General features: G+C 46.2%; 2 protein-coding genes across 2 annotated transcripts in view; one reads left to right on the top strand and one right to left on the bottom strand.

Annotated features, from left to right (window-relative positions):
* HMCN1 (hemicentin 1) overlaps window positions 1-19488 on the top strand; it is a gene marked incomplete at its 3' end in the record, with an annotated part of 535761 nt that extends 516273 nt beyond the window's left edge. Inside the window, 5 exon segments of the mRNA XM_083360257.1 lie at window positions 1698-1750; window positions 2070-2367; window positions 4184-4303; window positions 19119-19139; window positions 19142-19488. Coding sequence (XP_083216383.1) covers window positions 1698-1750; window positions 2070-2367; window positions 4184-4303; window positions 19119-19139; window positions 19142-19488 — 839 coding nt within the window.
* The window catches only part of LOC310638228 (uncharacterized protein), a 77957-nt gene that overhangs the window by 26248 nt on the left and 28998 nt on the right, over window positions 1-22711 (bottom strand). The gene's annotated exons all lie outside the window — the stretch shown is intronic.

Here is a 22711-nt window from a genome sequence, read left to right as displayed (position 1 = left end):
CCTCTGGTGGCCAGGGCTGGACAAGGACATTGAGGAATGGGTCAAGGCCTGTTACACATGCCAGAGATCCAGGCCAGAAATGCCACACACACCCGTGCACAGGTGGGAGGCCACACACACACCCTGGTCCCGCATCCACATTGACTATGCAGGGCCATTCCAGGGTCAACTATTCTTAGTAGTGGTGGACAGCCACTCCAAGTGGTTGGAGGTAGTCCCAGTGCCCAACATGACCTCGGGGAGGATGATCCAGGTACTCAGAGTTCTCTTTGCCACACACGGCCTCCCCGACGTAATTGTGTCTGACAACGGGCCTCAGTTTACCGCTAATGATTTCCAGGCGTTCTTGAAGGCGAACTGGATTAGGCACACCACCTCCACGCCCTTCCATCCATCGACCAACGGGCAAGCTGAACGGATGGTAAGGACGACCAAAGACGCACTCCGGCACATCATTAGCAGGGACTGGCACCACAGACTGGTGAAATTCCTACTTGCCCAGCACACTACACCATACGTTGCTACCGGGAAGAGCCCAGCAGAACTGCAATGGGGACGACGTCTCATCACCAAGCTGGACCGTTTACACCCAGACCGGGTAGCAGCCGAGATGGTTAGACCACCACCACCACCACCACCACCATCATCATCATCTTCATCACCATCACCACCAGCACACAGAATTCTCAACATGGGGGACCTGGTCTGGGCAAGGAACTACGGGGCAGGGCATCCATGGGTTCCAGGGACAGTGATTGAGATAACTGGACCCCTCTCCTACATCGTGGGGGTGGAGGGGGACAGACACATAAGGCGACACATCGACCAGCTCAGAGGAAGTGTCCCTGAGCGCACCACACACGCCCAACTGGAGAGCCACACCCCAGGAGAGGCCAGCCCAACCGGAAACAACACAGAGCAGGAACCAGAGGAGGAGGGCCTCCTGAACCCAGCTCTGTTCAACCCAGCACAGAGGCCCCAGGAACCAGCTGTCCAAGCCCAGGGCCGGGCCACACCCAGACGGTCCACCTGGCCCCACAGGACACCTGCCTACCTGTCGGACTATGTGTGCAAATGACCCCTACACAGTTGTATTGTTTTTTATTTGTGACACACAGTGTATATAGTTATAGTTAGTTGCAAGTTGTTTCATTGTTATGTGGTTCCTCTCTAAGGGGGGAGGGGTGTTATGTATGCAGGCACCTGCATAGCAACAGCCACCAGGGGGTGTTGGCCTGAATGGTTTTGGTGGGAAACCCAGTTTCGGTGGGAAACCTAGGGCCAACCCCATTGGCTGTCCGCTTACCTGGCTAGGTATTTAAGGAGGCCAGGTAACCCTCATTCCTCAGTTCGCTACCCCCCATCCAATAAAGAGCTGAACTCACACACCGTCTGGCATCTCTTCCTTGCGTCGGACCCACTACACAACAGCCTCTATTTTGTTCATTGTATTTAGAGATCACTTAATTTGTCATAAAAGTGTGCATGTTTAGCTAGGGTGATCTCAGGGATTTCATCACTTGTTGCACAAGAAGATTAATGCATGTACTGCCTATGTTTTGTAGTTTTAGAATCACATTTGTAATTTTAGCATGTTCTGCAGACTGATGAGTTTTTATGTCTTTTATGTTTATGTGTGTTTTTCTCATTCCCCTTGTTACATGATGTGTTGCTTTGGAATCATGTCCCATGAGCAGACATTAATGAATGTGAACAAGTGCCTAAACCTTGTGCGTATCAGTGCGCCAACACTAAAAAGAGCCTTGGTGGAGCAGTGGGCTAATGCCTCCTTAAGTAACACCAGCTGCCTGCAATTAGTGCAGGTTCGTGTCCCACCAGGGCTCAAGGTTGACTCAGCCTTCCATCCTTCTGAGGTAGGTAAAATGAGGACCCAGATTGTTGGGGCCAATACGCTGACTTTGTAATAATGCCACTTGGGGGGGGCAAAAGCCCTAATAAGCAGGCATATACATAGAATGAATTGATTTGTGCTTTAGATTGTAAGCCGCCCTGAGTCTTCGGAAAAGGGCGGGATATAAATGGGATTAAAAAACAAAAAACAAACAAACATCCCCAGCAGCTTCAAGTGTATCTGTCCTCCTGGACAACATTTATTAGGTGATGGCAAATCTTGTGCTGGACTGGAGAGGTTCCCAAATTATGGCACCTATTACAATAGCTATAATTATGCTCAGTTCTCCCCCATGAGAGACAACTATCGACCACAACAATATATCAGGCACTCCTCCAATCTCTACAGCTCCTACTCAGAGTATAGGAACAGCAGAATTCCCATCTCCAGGACTAGAAGAAATGTTAGAGAGCCTTGCTCTGAAGGCTATGAGGCAAGAAATAACAAATGTATAGGTAAATGTCATACCTATATATGTGTGTATATGTATGTATATGTCTGTACATATGATGCATATTCTTTCTTTTTCTTTTTTCTTTTTGCTGCTCATTCCACTTAGGATCTGCCAACAAAGGCAGGTTGTTTGTCATTGTTAGAGGTCATCTTTAAAGCTCTGAAAGCCTATCTACATGAATGAATGTATTTCTTCATTTATTCCTGCCCAATTAGAAAGATATTTTCAAAAGTTCTTCTTTGGGCGTGGTGACCAAAAATGAGTACAATAAGAAACTGCTTGTTTTGTCAATAGCAAGATATGTTCAGGATCTTCATTGCTTAGAATTAGACCCAAAACTAAGAGATTCTTTTTTTCAAAATACTATTACTATTATTTTTAAATGTATATTATGTTGGACTTAAGAAAGTACAAATAGTCACTTAACTACAGCTGGTTCTGGAAACTCCATAGCTAAGCAAAATGGTTGTCAGGTGAAACGTCCTATGACCACAATGACTTATGACATCACTTCTGCTGTGGTTGCTAAAGAAGTCAAGCATGGCCATTAAGTGAGATGCAATTTCATTGGTGGCTTCTCCATTGATTCTACTGGTCAGAAGGCAGCTGTGAAGTGTGAGAATCATAACTGCCAAAGTTACTTCTGTCTTATATGAGCCAATATAACTCCCTAGGGGAAAGCCCTCATTGAGTACAAAAGCCTCCTTCATAGTCCCAACAAGCTCTGCATCTTTCACTCAGAAAATCAGACAATACAGTATTATTCATCATAGATTTGGGAACTTTTGAGAAGAAACAATACTGCTATAAAATAGAAAACTATAACCTGAAGCATCTGGGAAATTTAGCTTGCTTTTATTTAATCTTTTGTCTAGCACAGTGGTTCTCAACCTTTTCTTCACCACAGACCTCCTTTAAATGCCTTTTGTGGCCATGAACCATGGCCACAGACCCCCCCCCCCCAAGACTTAACTCAAGATATAAATCATAACATTTCTTCACTGCGAACCCCATGACAGCATTGCGCACCCTTCAGGGGTCCCCAGACCACAGGTTGAAATCCACTGGTCTAGTATATGGATGCTCTGGCACCTAAACATTTTAAATGTTGGCAAATGTGCTTCTACACACATAAAAAAGTACCAATAAATGCTGCTTGTTTGGGAAGTTATATCTTTTCCAGTTGACATATGTAGACACATCCACTAAATAAACAATGTTCTTCTAAGAGGGGGAAACTGGATCAGGTGGAGGTGGAGTGTAGGAGGTCAAGCACAAGAGAGCAAAGTTCAATTATTTTAAGCACTGGGTTCCAATTCAGAATAGATCTGAAATGAAAAAATTCTGTCATGTTGATCAGAAATGGATCCCTTCATCTTCCTTGAATAAGGGAGAAAGATGTAATTGCCATCATTTGTGACAACAGTGTTGACTGAATCTCAGGCTTTGAGTTTTCTCACTTCTTCAGACATATTATGGAGCTGACAGACATTTTTACAACTACAATAGCAGTTACCAACTTTACATTCTCTTTACTTTCTGTTTTGAAGGATTGGACAAGAGGCTCCTTCTCTAATAGTTGAAAGGATTTCAAAAATAGTTTTACATGTCAGCCTCAAAAGCTTTGATTGTGACAGGATTCCTCAGATTTGCTAAACTGCATTTTCTAAGGAAAAATACAGAAATACTCTAGTTGTATATGTCTGTGTCTCTGTGTTGGAATTTATTATTTGGAATCCTGCCTTAAGTGAGCTTTCCTTTCTTAACCTGTCATTTTACATAGAATCTTAATGTTCGTTTGTTTTTAATTTTTGCAGACATTGATGAATGTGAGAACAGAGGTGTATGTCAGCATGAATGCAGGAATACCTTAGGGAGTTACCAGTGTTTTTGCCCATCAGGTTACCGAATCATGCCCAATGGCAAAACGTGTCAAGGTAAGAAAATGTCTTGACAGAGGAGAAGAATTAAAGTACAAAAATTAAAATCCATCAGTATAGTTCATCAGTGACTTAGAAATATGTTTCAGTTGGCATTAGGATAGATCGTGAGTATCTTAATGATTAATTGCCTCCATTCAAGTTAGAGTTTACCAAGAGTTGCCTTTAAGGTAGGGCAGGGTTCCTATCTGCACATACTGAAGAGCATCAGTGCTAAGCTAATTATATATTTTGGACAACACTTAAGAATATAAATATAAGGGATGCAATGGCTCAGTGGTTAAAGAGGCTGAGCTTGTCAGCTGAAAAGCTGACAGCCTGGATTCGAGACCCAAACATTGCACAACAGGGTGACTTCTGTTACTTGCCTTTATCAAGCAGATACTCTCTAAGGACCATTTTATCCCTGCAGTCTCTACAGCCGGCCTAACAAGATGCCGGGTCAAATGGACTCAACAACTTGATCAGAAGGTAAGAATAGCCCTAACAGAGGATAATTTTCAAAAAATCCGCACAGCCTTCATATCAGCCAACCTGACTCAAGATCTATTAGAACTATATAAGAGTTTAGTCTATGGGTTATAGCCATTATTAGCACATGACTGGAATTTCTCAGCTAAGAGGTCCTGTACCACCTCCAAACCATGGTTTGATAAGGATTGTGTTGAAGCCAAGAAAGCTCTTAACTTGGCATATAAGGAGTACAAAAGTGAGACTGGATATGGCAATAAAGCAATCCTTAAGCAGTTACTTACACTTAAAAAACAATTCAAGCAATTGATAGCATTCAAGAAGAGACAAGATACAAGATGTTCCTGGGAACAGCTCATCGTGGCAGCAAAGCAAAATAATTCTTCTTTATTTTAGCATCTAATAGCTTGCTACTCTGAAAGAATCCATACCCCATTAGACTGCCATATATCTCCTATAACTTGGGAACTCCATTTTTGGAGAATGTATGAAGATCCCCTCCAGCAAGAGTACAAGGTCTATAATGAAGGATTTACCTGAGTGGCCTCCAGTTTCAGAGTCTGAAATCAAATTCCTCATTGGCCAACTCAGGACCGGGAAGACTCCAGGAGCTGACTTAATCTTGGCCAAATTACTAAAAAATAATATGGAGTGGTGGATATCCATCCTGGCAGCACTCTTCCCCTATATTGACTCCACTGGCCATGTCCCAGAGGATTGGGGCTTGGCAATTGTGGTCCCAATTTATAAAAAGGGAAAGAGAGACAACCCTGCCAACTACAGACGAATAAGTCTGCTAAATATAATCAGCAAATTCTATGCCAAACACCTCCAAGATAAATTAAAGGAGTGGCTGGGGACTTCCGGTTTGCCAAGTCAGCCAACATAGACGTCTGGAGGACGGCTCTCGTCTTCCACATCCTATTTTGCATCACTGGGGGGTCCTAAAAGGGCTGAAGAGTTGTCCTGGAGGGGCGACCAGAAAGAAGGGGCTTTTGCAGAAATGTGGGGGAGCCGCAACCCCCCCCCCCATTAGTGCCTGCATTTCCTTCATACCGGCGGACAAAAGACTGGCCATAGTAATATGGCCAGTTACTAGTCTGCAGACAGCTGAAGTCACACTTACCATCAGGCAACATTAAAGCAGCGTGGAAGAGACAGGGGTAAGATATACCTTATACCTTAATCTTCTTCTTTTCACCTAAATAAGCTGTTAAGTACCTTCCCCCTGTGAAGAGGGGGGGAATTCAACCCTCCCTTCAAATAAGCGGCGAGCAAGCCTAGGGGTGTTTTTTTAAAAAAAAAAGTTGAAAAAAGAAACGGACTAAAAGAAAAGAATTTTCAAAGTACTTGGGGGACACCCAGTGGCTAAACCTGAAATTGCAATCTGACTTTCTCTAAAAAAATCAAGAAAATATTTAAGAAAAACAAGATAAGATTAACCTCCGTGAGCAGGCGGACCTGGCTTGCATCACGGAGACTTGGCTGGGCCCAGAGGGTGGGGTCCCTTTGGTTGACCTCTGCCCACCAGGCTTCCGGGTGCTACACCAGCCACGAGCTCATGGTAGGGGTGGGGGAGTGGCGGTTACCATTAGGGAGACCTTATGTCCGCGGGAGACCACCGTTTCTCAGATAGTCGGGTGTGAGTCTCTCTTTGTGAGATTTGGTCCTGGGGCGCAGTTGGGCTTGCTGCTGGTGTACATTTCACCTAGTGGCACAGTGGCAGCCCTGCCCGAGCTGCTCGATATCCTCTCGGGCTTGGTGGTTGAGTTTCCCAAACTTATAGTTTTGGGAGACTTCAATCTACCATCCCTGGGAGGTTCATCTGAGCTAGCTCGGGAGTTCATGGCTTCCATGGCGGCCATGGACCTGACGCAAGTAATTTCAGAGCCAACTCATGAGGGAGGCCACACCCTTGACCTGATTTTTTTATCTAGACGGTGGTTGGATGATCTTGGTGGGGGGTCTCCATTTATTATGCCCCTGTCATGGACCGATCATCATCTCCTGCGGCTGGTCTTCCGTTTCGCCACCCCCCGCCGTGGGGACATGGAGCCAACTAGATGGTACCGCCCCAGACGCTTAATGGATCCTGATAGATTCCAAGCGGCGCTGGGGTCCCCACCTGCCTCCATTGCTCACAGCTCGGCGGATGCCTTAGTGGAAGCCTGGGAAAGGGCAGCCACTGAGGCTCTTGACCGGGTTGTACCCTTGCGGCCCCTGACCCGGCGCAGATCCCAGCAAGCTCCATGGTTTTCCGCGGAGCTCCGGGAGATGAAGCGTCGGAAACGGGGCCTAGAGAGCTGCTGGAGGTCTAGCTGATCCGAACCCGACCGGTTGCGGTTAAGAACCTATATTAGGTCTTATCTCGCAGCGATGAGGGTGGCGAGGTGCAATTACTTCTCCACCCTCATCGCGTCCGCAGATAACCGCCCGGCCGCCTTGTTTAGGGTGACTCGCTGGCTTCTTAATCAGGAGGTGAGGGAGGATCCCTTGCAGGGTCGTGCCGAGGAATTTAGTCAACATCTGACGGATAAAATCGCTCGGATTCGGACCGGTTTGGACTCCAGCTGGGCAGAGTTTGGCGATCAGGACACGGGCGGTCCTGTCAATGTTACCTGGGAGGAGTTTGATTCTGTGACCCCTGATGAAGTGGACAGGATTATGGGGAAGCTGAGTTCCACCACATGTTTATTGGATCCGTGCCCTTCTTGGCTGGTTTATGCAGCTAGGGAGAGGACACGAGGCTGGCTCCAGGCGGTTATATCTGCTTCTTTGAGTGAGGGTTATTTCCCCACCGTCTTGAAGGAGGCGGTGGTGAGACCTCTCCTCAAGAAGCCTGCCCTGGACCCAGCTGTATTGAACAACTTTCGTCCAGTCTCCAACCTTCGCTTTCTTGCGAAGGTTGTTGAGAGTGTGGTGGCGCATCAGCTCCCTTTGGTCCTGGATGAAGCGGATTATCTGGACCCTTACCAATCGGGTTTAAGGCCCGGGCACAGCACGGAGACGGCATTGGTCACTCTGGTGAATGATCTCTGGAGGGCTCGGGATAGGGGATATTCCTCTGTCCTAGTCCTATTAGACCTCTCGGCGGCTTTCGATACCATCGACCATGGTATCTTGCTGCGGCGTCTCAGGGGATTGGGAGTGGGAGGCACAGTTTTTCAGTGGTTCTCCTCCTATCTCCTGGGACGCTCGCAGTCGGTGTTGGCAGGGGGGCAGAGGTCGACCCCTAGGACTCTCGCTTGTGGAGTTCCTCAGGGGTCGGTCCTCTCGCCCCTCCTGTTCAACATCTATATGAAACCGCTGGGTGAGATCATTCGTGGTTTTGGAGTTGGGTATCATCAATATGCCGATGATACCCAACTTTTTATTTCAACCCCAAACCACCCCAGTGATGCCCTCGCTGTGATGTCCCGTTGCCTGGAGGCGGTTTGGGTCTGGATGGGGAGGAACAGACTTCAACTCAACCCTGACAAGACTGAGTGGCTGTACATTCCGGCATCCCGGGACATTCAAAATGTTCCATCTCTTTCTATGGGGGGTGAGCTCTTACCCCCCGTGGATAGGGCTCGCAACTTGGGAGTCCTCCTAGATTCACGGCTCACCCTGGAAGATCATATAGTGGCCGTGACTAGGGGGGCTTTCACCCAGGTTCGCCTGGTGCGCCAGTTGCGACCCTATCTGAACCGGGATGCCCTGTGTACGGTCACTCATGCGCTCGTGACCTCTCGCCTTGACTACTGTAATGCTCTCTACATGGGGCTTCCCTTGAAGACCACTCGGAGGCTCCAACTGGTACAGAATGCGGCCGCGAGAGTTGTCTTGGGAGTTTCCCGGTACTCCCATGTTACACCTTTGCTCCGCGAGCTGCATTGGTTACCAGTTGTCTTTCGAGTGAGGTTCAAGGTTTTGGTTACGATCTTTAAGTCCTTACATGGCATGGGTCCGGGATACCTCGGGGACCACCTGCTGCCGGCATCAACTCCCCTCCGCCCTGTGCGTTCCCACAGAGAAGGCCTCCTCAGGGTGCCGCCAGTCAAGGAATGCCGACTGGTGGCCCCCAGGGGGAGGGCCTTCTCTGTGGGCGCTCCGGCATTATGGAACCAACTGCCGGTGGAGCTCCGGACGGCATCAGACCTCCGAACTTTCCGTCGGGGCCTGAAGACCCACCTATTTGAAATGGCTGGTCTGGCCTGATGGGGGATTATGGGTTTTAATTTGTCGTTTTAGATTTGTATTACTGTTTTTAACTGGGCATGGGTTTAATCTTTTTTAATTTTTGTATTGTCTTTTTTATATATGCCCTGTGAACTGCCCTGAGTCCCTACCAAGGAGAAGGGCGGTATACAAATTAAATAAAACTTGAAACTTGAAACTTGAACACCAGATGTGAAACTTCACTATGGAAGAGTTTCAGAAACAAATCTATGCTATGTGGGAAATATCTTACCAAACTTATCATTTCCTTTCTTCAGCTGGCGATAAAATAGGAGCTTTTGGAAAGGAACTAGAAAGCATCTTGAAGAAACAAACTCAAACTGTGACTACAACTAATATTTTACTGGGACAGAACTTAACAGAAGAAATTGAACAATCAAATACATGGGCAGAAGAATTAAATATTCAACAAATACAGACTTTTGAAGATTATAATGGAAAAAGGTGGAAAAAAATCTATTCCGACCAGGACAATTATATCAAGAGGCAAAAATAATGAGAAGATTTGGTGCTGTTAACAGACTCCTCAATCCTTCAAAAGTGGAGACTGGAGGGTCACTTCAATATGATATAACAATACAAGAATGCTTTGATGATCCTGAGGCAAAGAAGCGAAAAATGACATGGCAAAGGAAGAAAGCAAGAATAAGATTGAAGAAATATGGACATTCTTAAGAGGCCTGAAATAGATAATACCAACATAGACAGGATTGTACTTGGATTACGAGAGAGTGTTTTGATGAGTATATAAAATACTGACTAATTAAAAAAAATAAAAATAAAACACAGATGTATGAATACTAACATTGAAATATTGAGTTCCTTAAATGATATGGATTAAGATGTATATATGTTAAAAATGATAGAATGTAACTAATATACTTGGAGGTAGTGACATGAGAGGATGTATTAAATGTTGAAACGGAAGAAATTTTGGTTATTTTTAAATATGTGGAAACTATAAATGAGAAACAAGAATATTATATTGTCCTCCTCCTCTTTCTCCTCCTTGCAATTGGTATTCTAATGACTACTATTCTAATATTGTACTACTAATATTGATATGGAAATGAGATAAATGAGAAGTGTATTACATTACTAGGTATTGGGAAAAATGTGTAAAGGGAAAGGAGGTTATTTAGCAATATGAAAATGAGAAATTTTAAACGTTTAATTTAATATCAATGTAAAATTAAAGCTAGAAAAATATATAAGGTGTTTGATGTTTTAAAGATGGAATGTTAAAATATAAAATATACTAAAGTATTGATAAATACAAGAAAACTATTAAATGACTGATGGATAAAAATGAGAAATATGTTAAATATGTTAATTTAGATAAGAGATAATATTGTAATATTGGAAAACTAATTTAAAAAATAAAAAAATAAAGGAGTGGCTGGACCGTGAGAACCTGATTGCTGAAGAACAAGCCAGATTCAGAGATGGTAGAGGCACCATAGATCAGTGTTTAGTTCTCCATCATTTGTTTGAAAAATATGCATCAGACAGACCTGTATCATTATACACTGCCTTTATAGACCTTAAGGCAGCTTTTGACACAGTTAAGGTCTAAGCTATGGGAGAAGCTGGAAGCTGCCTCAATTGATCATAGACTCCTCCATCTGTTATGTGCTTTACATACCAAAACATTTCTCAAGGTGAGGTGTAATATGCAAGGGTCTCTCTCGAAGTCAGTTGAAACTGAAAAGGGGGTTAAACAGGGGTGCATACTGGCCCCCTTGCTCTTCAATTTTTACATAAATGATATCGTAAAATGGTTAAATAATCCAAATTACCACCCCCCAAAAATTGCTCTGCTGCTCTATGCAGATGATGCTGTGATTCTCTCGAGGACTCCAGTTGGCGTTAAAAGAGCCTTGCGAGCCCTTGTCCAGTATTGCAAATATAATAAACTGGACATAAATTATGAGAAAACAAAGGTTATGGCTTTTGCATAAAGGCCTAAACAGTACACATGGTATTTAAATAGCCACAAAATAAAGCAGGTAACTAGGGGTGGTCATCCATGCCACCGGCTCACAAAAAGCCCATGGAACATACGCGGCTGCCTCTGGCCAATGATCAGCAAATGTCATTCTTAAATTTTTTTGCACAAAGGGAGGACACTATGTTCCAGCTGCAATTAAGCTCTTTCTGGCCAAGTTGCTAGCACAGCTTCTCTACAGGTCCTTGCTTGGACCCTCAGCTTCCTGTTTTACACCACTGGAAAGAGTTCAATCCAAATTTATTAAAACAATTCTCCAGATGCCGCGCTGTGTCCCAAATGCACTTCTGTGCCTGAAGACAAGATTGATAAAAGTTGAAGCAAGAATCTGTTATAGCTTCCTTAAACATCTGGCTAAGGCTTAATTGCTTTCTGCAAGGCCTTGCTCCACTGATTCTGCAAGATAAATTTTCCTCTTCATGGATCAAGGCAGTCGAGTCCAACCTTGCTAAACTAGGCTTTTCATCCACCTCAATTCTCAAATTGGACTACGACCAAGCAAAACAAACCTTGCATCAAAGGGTAGAGGACATCAAGAGGCAAGTGGAGTTAGGCTTAGCTCCACTGTTTCTGGCTCCTGACTCTATTAGTGTTATATATGTTGTTAATTGCTATCACATCTGGTTGTGTTATGTTATCACAAGTGAGAGTTCAAGAGTATTAAAACTCGTGAGGTAAAACTGTCAGACTCAGGCTGCCGCCAGCCAATGACACATGCGCGGTGGCTGGTTGACAGCTGACAGCTGTCAAAAGCTACCAGCCAAGTCCCGCATGCACAGCAACACCGAATTGTCAAAACCTGCCGGCAGCCGATTGGCCGCTGCAACGGCAGCGGGAGAACACGCCATTGGGATTGGGTGAAAGTTTGACAGGTTCTGTATAAAAGGGGGATTCCTCCCCGCTGTCAGCTCTCCGGTGCTTTCCCCGAATAAACGCTTCACAAACCGAGCCTGCTGTCTCTCGTAATCATTACACTCACTACAATTCACCTGGCGACGAGGGTGGGATCCGCAACTGCTTCAGAGCTAAGTCACTGAACTGAAGTCACGAGCCAAGGAAGGAGAACCGATTCCAGCCACTGGTAGTCACTCGCTGAAGTCACTGGCTGGGCTAAAGGAACCCTTCACTTCTCGCGAAGCAGAACCACGGACCCAGACAGCATGGCTAATCTCGTTCACATTCGGGAATTCGACATCCGGCACCCGGAAGGCTGGGAGTCACACTGGGGGCAGGTTGAAGGCTACTTCCTAGTGAATAAAATCATCGAAGACCGCTTTAAGTCCGCGGCATTGCTGTGCCTCAGCAGGCCAGCGGTCTATGACATCGCTGTTGGACTCTGCAGCCCGCACCCGGTCACCACCGTACCATACGCAGAACTGACCAAGTGCCTCAGCAAACATTTCATGCCTAGGCGGCCAGAGTTATACTGGCATTTAAACTTCGCCCACCGATGTCAGCAACTGGGACAGACAGCTACTGCCTTCATCACAGGGGTTCACCACGCCACCTGTCGATGCCAGTTCCCCAACCTAGAGTACCGTATCCATGACCAAATAATAGCGGGGCTGTGGAACGAACATTTGCAGCAGAAGATAGTTGCAAAGCCGACAATGGACCTCGCCGAAGTCACCCTAGAGACCATGGCATATGAGGACAGTCACCGGGAAGACTCGTCCTCACCTGGCCGCTGCCCCAATGGATCGGTCCACCAAGACTGCATAAAAGAACATGACAACGGGGAACCCAAGGACGAGGTCGGAGTCGATGCCATCCTCCCGAGGTTCAACAAGCCCCAAACACGTTGCAATGGAGACAGAAGACCAGACAAACCAGGGGCCGCCAACAAAAACCTCCACCACCCCCCGCGCAAGGACAAGGTGTGCCAGCTGCAGCGGGACCCATGCCAGAGCCACTTGCCGGTTCAGAAACGCCAAGTGTCATGGGTGCGAAAAGACCGGGCACATCCATGCTGTTTGTCACAGCCAGAACAGGGAGAACCTCCATGAATTAGAGGCATCCCCGCCAGGTAGGACAAACCCGCCCCCCCAGCCCAAGGGGTTTCTCCGGCCCTCAGTCCTAACCGTCCACTCAGACCAGGGATCCCTAACCATCCACCACCTAAGGCCAAAGGTAAAAATTGAGAACGAACTGGACCGGCTGGTAAAATTAGGGGTATTAGAACCCGCGGACGGGGGAACCGGGGAAACCCCTATAGTTACCGCAATTTAGCCTAACGGAGAGGTGAGGGTCTGCGCTGACTACAAGGTGACCCTTAACCATGCGTTGAACCCCCATGATTACCCAGTCCCCACTGTTAAGGATGTCCTCTCCGAAATCGAGTCAGGCACCATCTTTGCCAAGCTTGATTTGGCACATGCGTTCTTACAGCTTCCGGTCACCAAGGAAACGGTGGACGCCCAAACAATTGTAACTCACTGCAGGGCTTTTAAAGTAACCCACCTGCAATTTGGCATTTCGGTGGCTCCTGGCATATTCCAGGAACTCATGGAGAAAACGCTTAAGGGAATTCCCGGGATTTGCCCCTATTTCGATGATGTATTAATTGCAGGGGAAACTGAGGATGTGTTAGCTGAGAGACTGCAGGAGGTGCTAAGCAGATTCCGCACTGCAGGTCTTAAGCTGAAACGGGAAAAATGCTCCATAGGGGTGCCTTCAACTGAATTCTTAGGATACAGGATAGACACTCAGGGAATCCACCCCACTGATTCAAAAATTCTGACCATCAAACCTGCCCCAGCACCCAAAAACAAAACAGAACTTCAAGCCTTCCTAGGGCTCCTAAATTTTTATCACGCCTTCCTCCCCAAAAAAGCAACCATCGCAGAGCCACTTCACTGATTGCTGGACAAAGGACCCCCATGGCAGTGGACTACAGTCCATGAGAACAGTTTCAAGCAACTTAAACAATTACTCTCCAACAACTCCACAATGACCCACTATAAGGAAAACAAGCCCCTGTGCGTAGCTTGTGATGCCTCCCCATATGGGATCAGAGCAGTTCTGAGCCACCTGCAAAAGGACAGGGCACAATCACCTGTCACATATTATTCCAGAACTCTCTCAAAGGCAGAACGCAACTAAGCACAAATCGATAAAGAAGCACTTGCAATCATAGCCAGTGTAAAAAAATTCCATGATTACCATTACGGCCGCCCATTCACAATTTTTACCGACCACAAGCCCCTGCTAGGTCTTTTCACTTGGGACAGGCAGACTCCTCAAATCCTGTCTCCCAGGATGGTGAGGTGGACCACATTCTTATCTGCCTACTCATTTAAACTGGTCTATAAACCAGGGAAGCAAATGTGCCACACAGATGGGCTAAGCAGACTGCCCATGCCCAGCACCAACTCAGACCCAGCCCCAGCAGGCCACATCCTAGCTATCCAGGAACTGCCTGAGTGCCCCTTGTCAGCAAAAGATATTGCTGCAACAACAAGCAACGACAAAACCCTCAGTAGAGTATTAGCATGGGTCACATCAGGGTGGCAGGCCATCAGCCCAGGGGCAGAATTCCAAGCTTACTTCACAAGGTGACACGAATTATCCTCCCACTTAGGCTGCATACTATGGGGCAGCAGGGTAATAGTCCCACCCAAACACAGAACAAGGGTCTTACACACATTACACGATGGCCACCCAGGCATTGTTAAAATGAAGGCGTTGGCCCAGAGCTACGTCTGGTGGCCTGGCCTGGACAAAGCACACGTGGCTGGGTGCTACTTATGCTACTTATGCCAACAAACCAGACCCTTCCAACCTCAGGCCCCAGTACACAAGTGGGAAGTGACTCGGAACCAGGGTTCACATAGATTACTCTGGGCCCTTTCAGGGACAAGTATTCCTCATACTTGTAGACAGTTTCTCTAAATGGCTAGAGGTCATCCCGGTCACCAGCATGACTTCAGCTGCCACCATACAGGGTTTAAGAGGAATTTTTGCAATGCACGGTCTCCCGGACGTCCTGGTCTCCGACAACGGCCCACAATTTACCTCTCATGATTTCCAGATTTTCACCAGGGACAACTCTATTAGACATGTCACGTCAGCCCCCTTCCACCCATCTTCAAACGACCTTGCAGAGGTCATGGTAAAGACCACTAAAGACGCGCTCTGCAAGATTATCACAGGGGACTGGCACTGCTGTCTGGCCCAGTTTCTCCTGGCCCATCATTCCACACCCTGCACAACCACTGGGAAGTCTCCTGCTGAACTGCATTGGGGCCGCCGGCTAGTAACCAAATTGGACAGACTGCACCCGGACAGGGCAGCCGCTGAAGAGGAGCAGCCCATCCCCCAAAAGACATTTGTCACTGGTCAGCTCGTCTGGGCAAAAAACTATGGGGGAAGGGACAAATGGGTCCAGGGAGTCATCCTAGAGCAAACCGGACCTATATATTATATCGTGGACTTAGGGGGAGGAAACCACATCAGAAGACATGAGGACCAGCTCCGAACCAGGGGCATCCAAAACCACCACTCATCTCCCATTCCAGGTTCCAACGGACCACTAAGGCAAGAAATACCCCCCCACCTCCACCCAGGCACCAAACAACCACAACCCTATTACTTCCCCACCAAGCTCCCCTACGTCTGGGGCTAAAGATGCACCACCGCTGCCACCCTCTTCTGTGGGGGGAAGGGAGGAACAGGTCTGGAGGGCACCCTTCCACTGCTCCAGCAGGACCAAAAGGGCCCCGGCCTACCTTGCAGACTTCAAATGGGCCGGGAACAACCCGAAAGGAAAAAAACTCTACCTAGACACAGTTACTATACCCATTCCTGTCAATGGGGGGGGGGAAGGGGTGTTATATATGTTGTTAATTGTTATCACATCTGGTTGTGTTATCACAAGTGAGAGTTCAAGAGTATTATAACTCGTGAGGTAAAACTGTCAGACTCAGGCGCCGCGGCAGCCGGTTGACAGCTGACAGCTGTCAAAGGCTGCCGCCAGCCAATCATGCATGCACGGCAGCCGATTGACAGCTGACAGCTGTCAAAAGCCGCCACCAGCCAATCGCGCATGCGCGGCAGCCAGGTGACAGCTGAAAGCTGTCAAAAGCTACCGGCCGAGTCCCGCATGCGCAGCAACACCGAGCTGTCAAAACCTGCCGGCAGCCAATTGGCCGCTGGCAGCGGGAGAACACACCATTGGGATTGGGCGAAAGTTTGACAGGTTCTGTATAAAAGGGGGATTCCTCCCCGCTGTCAGCTCTCCGGTGCTTTCCCCGAATAAACGCTTCACAAACCGAGCCTGCTGTCTCTCGTAATCATTACGCTCACTACAATTCAATTACATACGTAGTTACACCTGCCAGATATCTTAGTCAGTTGGAGTCAGTAAACCACTGGAAAGCAATCTCGTTTGCATGGTGCCATGCGTTTCCTTGGGCCGTCCTGTATGGCAAGTTCAACAAGACTCCACTGTCTGAAAGACTCTGCCCCTGTGGCTCTGGAGAGGTGGAGACCATTGGTCACATACTCCTTCAATGCTCTTTCTACAGAGCCATTCGTAAAAACTATGTCCTCCCCATTATTGATAGGCATCCCGGTCATTCAGAAAATATTTATCTCTAGTGGCTGCTTAAGGATGAGCAGGCAGAGATCATGGCGCAGGTGGCCAGATTCTGTGCAGCATCATTGGGGATTCGCCGGAAACTTAAATAATCATTGTAGATCTTTTTAATAATATTTTATAACTGATTTTATTACATCAGTACCCTTCTTTTAAATATTATTCTTGGTTTACTACATAAATTGTTATGACATATATGGTTTCTATTTTATACCTATCAATGTTTTAGATTTATATCCACCCGTGGAACTGCATTAACATAATAATAGAATGTCGAAGAGTTATAATATGATTTACTTTTCTAGTTGTTCATATATTATTATATTGATTTGCTCTATTTTTGTTCTTTTAAACTTTTCTGGTCATTGACTGAATAAAGATTGATTGATTGATTGATTGATTGATTGATTGATTGATTGTTACTTGCCTCAGGTCCTACCAACCTAGCAGTTCGAAAGCATGCAAATGCAAATAGTGAATAAAATTTTGGTGGGAAGGTAACAGTGTTCAGTGCACCTCAGCGTATAGTCATGCCACCCCACATGATCACAGAAATATCTTTGCACCGTGCTGGCTCCCTTGGTTAGGCAACAGATGAACACAAGACTATGACACATCTGGGCAGGGGAAGCCTTTTCATTTAAGAGGGAATATAAGAATATAAAGGGAAAAGGGAATATTTCCTTATAGGAGCATGAATAGGATGACTGCAATGAATCACAATTCAGGGGCAGAAAGTTTTCAGATTTTTTTAAAAAAATTTAAAACTCTTTGGGTTCTACAGTGAAAGCCGGTAACAAAATCTTAGCAAGACATGGGGGAAAGAAAATGAATGTCCACCAGGAAGTAAAATTTGTAACAATTACCGTATTTTCCGGCATATAAGACGACTTTTTAACCCATGAAAATCTTCTCAAAAGTTGGGGGGTCATCTTATATGCCGGGTCATCTTATACGCCAGGAAAAAAAACAAATCAGTCGAGCGTCCCCGTTCTTGCAAAGCCGGGCCACCCCGTGCAACCGGCGCGGCTCCGGGATACGGCTGGGTGGGAGTGTCGGGCGGCTCTCCCCACGCGAAGGCGGCGCTGCCCGTCGGCTCTTGTCCGTCGCAGAGGAGGCGAAGGCCCGACTGGCCCCGCCGGCCCTCCCGAGGCGTAGCATTTCCCAGGCGGCAGGCAGCGCCGGAGGGCAGCCGCCACCCCGCCATGGCTGGCGCCCCTCCTGCTTCCCCCCCAGGCCTTGAACTTCTCTCATTCGGCGCAGGGCGGGGCAGCTCCGCCCGCAGCCTCTTTTTCATGTGCCGCTTCCCTCTCACCGTCGGCCGAGGCGTGCTCGGCCCGGGCTAACGGTCCCTCTTCCCAGCCGGCTTCCCGCCCTGCCCCTCATGGAGCTGGACTGGGCGTGCAGCCTCTTGGTGTGGCTGCTTTTCCTGGGCAGCCTGGCGGTGCGGCTCCTGCGCTCGGACCTGTTGCTGAGCCGGTGGCTGCTGCTGTGCGTGGGGCTGCTGGCCATCCTGCAGGTGCTGGGCCATCCTGCCACTGCCCGAGGGGAGGGCCTCGCGCCCGCCAGACTCACCTGTCACCAGCACCGCTCTCCCCCCGCGGGGATGTGCTTCCGCCGGGCGGTGCTGGCCGAGACGAGCCAGCAGGCAGCCACCGTGAGCGCGGCGCTGAGGGGCAGCGGCAGGACGGCCCAGCGCCTGCAGGACGGCCAGCAGCCCCATGCACAGCAGCAGCCGCCGGCTCAGCAACAGGTCCGAGCACAGGAGCTGCACCACCAGGCTGCCCAGGAAAAGCAGCCACACCATCTGATGTTATCTCCTTTTTCCCACAAGGAACTTAAAACCTGGGGATTGGACCATTTGAACTGACCAGATGAACTATGGGATGGGGTTTTGCTTGGGACACTTTAACCTGTCAGTCTTTCTATTATGCTTTCTATCAACTTTTCCTAATAAAAGCTTCTTTTAGAAGAAACTGCTTCTGCGAGTTGTACTTTCTTAGGATGAGGGTTTGAAGTGGGCCCTGACAAACATTCTACTTAAAAGTCTCTTAGTTTGGGTAAGCTGAATGTGATGACTTAAAATATACATTTATTTTAATTTACATATATATATTCCTGTCACATTATTCCATTTCTGGGTAAACATGTAATGCAAAATGGGAATAAGAAATAGTAAACTGAAATACAGCAATGAAAAGTACAAAATAAGAATGCTTCTTCCAAAATGTTCTCACTTCATCACAAATTTTCCACATGTATATTTGAATACATTTTTATTTAAGCTGTGTTTTGAAACAGGCAAAACTATTTAAAGCTGATACTTACCTGCCAATATACTTGTTCATTTATTTCTATATAAATAATCAACAGAATCACTTAACTATATTGTGGGTCCAGTCAAACCTGTGATGATCTGGATTTTACAACTGTGGATAAGCTTTGAGAAAGTAAGGTAAAGAATAGTAGAAAATGTTTACTGTTCAAGACTGATATACACAACTCTTTCTTTTCAGATTGTGCCTCAAGAACTACCTGCCCAATGACTTGGAATGTGCCTTGAGCCCTTATGCCTTGGAATACAAACTTTTATTTCTCCCATTTCGGATTGCTGCCAATCAGGATCTAATCCGATTGGTTGCCTACACTGAAGATGGAATGATGCACCCAAGGACCAGTTTCCTTATGGTGAATGAGGAGGACACGAGCATCCCCTTTTCACTCAGAGATGAGAACTTGAAGGGGATGGTGTATACCACGAGGCCTCTGCAAGAATCAGAGACATATCGGATGAGAGTTAGAGCTCTGTCTTATAGCAGTGATGGAGCCATTGAATATCAGATGACTTTCATAGTCTTTATAGCTGTTTCTGCTTATCCTTACTAGGAGAAGCTTTGCCCCAAATAATCAAAGCATGTTAACCACATGCGTACATCCCATTGGGTGTCGCCACTTCCAGAATGACTGCCTCATCTCTAAACAGTTGTAGATATGCAACTTGGGAGAAGATGGTACTATGTTTCTTATTTCTGACTGTCAATCTTTTTGCAATAATGCTATCTTGAACAAAAATAGCTATAGTCTATGAATCATTGGAATCTTACCACATGCTTTATTTATTACACTGGAGCAAAGAACAATCCCAAAGATTGTTCTGCCAACCCTTTGGAATTAGTTAGCAATAATAATTAGGCAATAATTTAGTGCTAAATGAATAGCATGTAAGGATGTTTTTATTTCTTTCCCAACATGAAAACAAAATAATGTCCATGAGATAGTATGTAAATAAATATGATATAGTTTGGGGGGTTTTCTACAAAATAACAAGAAATGTTTGCATAATCACAATAGTTTTTATTTAACACTTGTTGGAAAGAATAACTTTCCTGGACATGACACAAAGCTAAGACAGTAATTGGTAATAATTGAAATATGTTTTTAAGAAAAGCAGAACAAATTGCGAATATCCCAACACATTCCCTCATTGTGTTGATTGCACATAATGCCCAGCAGCAATAACAGAATAATAGAGTCGGAAGGGACCTTGGAGGTCTTCTAGTCCAACCTCCTGGTCAAGCTATACCATTTCTGACAAATAGCTATCCAGTCTCTTCTTAAAAGCGTGATGGGGCACCCATAACTTCTGAAGGCAAGCTATTCCACTGGTTGATTGTTCAAGCTGCCAAGCCTCCTCAGCCAATTTGTTCTCCAGAGGGGAATGCATCTATCACATGACTGAAAAATAAAGCTGAAATAAAGCCCTAATGCAGGATAGAAATTGTCTTTGCCCTAAAGTAGTACAGTTTATGGCTACTTTATATGGTGCACAAGCTAGGAATAAGAGCCACCTTTTGCACTGGAAACAGGAAATCTGGTGAAGTGTGCAAAGAAGGAAATTCAACTTTCTTCTTCAAGGGATGATTAAAAAACTTAAAATTATATTAAAACTTGCTTATCCCAAATACCAAGTTTCATTTAAAAAGTGTTAAATGTCAAAACACTGTATAAGGTGGTAATAAATTCTGGAAGTAATTTTTGCCAAGATGTATTCTATTTTTATGAAAGTATATGTATATATAAGTTTGCTTGTATGTGCTCTAAGGGCTTTTTTTTTCAAAAAAAAGAAAAGAAAAGAAAAACAAGTATTTTACCAAAGAATTTTGTTTATGCAGTGGTACTAACCAAATAAAACTTCACTTTCTCTTTTTTTCTATTATATATATAGGAGTCTTGGTGACTGCTTTATCACCTGGCATGAGAAGTATAGTGTGTGGAACATCAGATGTTCTCCTCTACAGTTTTTCTGTACCATCCTGCTAGTTTCAACAGGTTTTGTCCCTGTACTTCAAACAGACTATCACAATTGATAGATATATTTTACTCAGGAGGAAGCTGGTTCCCTGCCAGGTCCTGACATACTTGGAGAACAAGACACAATAACTTTGAACTTTGTTCTATGGAATTTGGAATATCCTTAGAACCTTGGCTCACAACTTATGGAGCGACAGCAAGAATACTTTTTACCTGAATAATTTGCTTTTTTGGGGGTGGGGAGGGTGTTGTTAGACATTAATACTTTTGCTCTATGGGAATAAAAAGTTCAACACAGAGTGATCATTCCAAGGTCAGAATGGGAGCTATTGGTGCTCTTCCCAGATAAGCGAACCAGCATTAGGAATTTTGGCTGCATATTTCAAACTAACCATTATAGTTTTTTTCAGCCACTCTTCCTTCAACTCTTTGCTGGTAGGATAGAAAAATGAAACATTGCAATTGACTGGATTTGGAGTTTGGAGAATGTGATTAATCAGGGAAGAGTTAGTGTTGTGTACTGGGTTTCTTGCAAGTAGGAGGCGAGACGAGACGGTTCAAACAGGAACATTGCTTTATTGTAGAACAGGAATAGAACTAGTAACCAAGGCTTCTACACAGCTACTTATATGGCTGGCCACTAGGCGGCAGCCAATAGGTTTGAAGGAGCCTATTCCCGCCCCAGAGCCAACCAATGATCGTCCTGGAGACTGCATGTCTGGGTAGCCAGCGACCATTACACTGACCCCCTGATTAAGCAATCTCAAGCAGCATTCAAAGACACGTGGAAACAGTTCAAGCAAATAGGCCCAATACATTACACCCCTCCCTTGTAAAATGTACAAACATTATCAAAATAGTTGAGAATAAAGTACAGCATTATTACAATTATTTGAGAACAAAAACTTGCAGATTGGTTGGTGGTCTGCCCGACCTTGCAGATCGCCTGGGGGATCCAGGCAACTCCCGGTCTACCAGCTTGCCCGCCAGGCTGGGTAGACCAAGTCTCATGAATTCGCGAGAGTCAGATTGACTCAAATCCCTTTGGCTGGCCATTCCAGGTTGGCCCAGACCAAAGTCCAATGAAGAAGCAGAGTTAGCACAGCAGCTGTCTTGATCGGGTTGACTTTCCGCATTAAGGGACCCATGTTGCACTCCCAGGCTTTGCCCATCTACGACCACCTCCCCATTGTACTGACTGGTGGAGTCCTCAGAGCATGTGAACTGCCCTGCTTGGCTGCTGGTTTATGGCTCTAGGAGTGGACCCATTGTGAGGTCCTCGCTTTGTGGCCGTTCTGCAAACCGCTTCTGCAGCTGATCAATATGGTGGTGAATGACTCGCCTGCCATCCAGAGCCATCTCATACGAGAGAGGGCCTGAGACTTTAACAATTTTACCTGGCACCCACAAGTTCCCATGCCCATAGTTCAGGGCCCACACCCCATCACCCATTTGCAACCCCCTCGGAGGCTTTGGGCGAGAAGTGTCTGCTGCCACCAAGTCTGGATGCAATCTGTCCAGTTTCATGATGAGCCTTCCCCAGAGAAGCTCTGCTGGGCTCTTGCCTGTTGCTGTGCAAGCTGTAGTGTGCTGGCAAAGCAAGAAATCAGCCAGCCTATGGTGCCAATCTCCAGTCACTATGCACTTGAGTGACTCCATTGTAGTACGCACCATACATTCAGCCTGCCTGTTACTCAAGGGGTGAAAGGGAGCCAATGTAGCATGCCTTATGAGGTTAGTCCTCAAGAAGGCTTGAAACTCCGCCGCTGTGAAGTTCACAGCTCCGTTATCGGAGACT

Source organism: Vipera ursinii (genome assembly GCF_947247035.1).
Source record: "Vipera ursinii genome assembly, chromosome: 3".
In the NCBI taxonomy this organism is placed as follows: domain Eukaryota; kingdom Metazoa; phylum Chordata; class Lepidosauria; order Squamata; family Viperidae; genus Vipera; species Vipera ursinii.
This window is presented reverse-complemented; position numbering and strand designations above follow the sequence as displayed.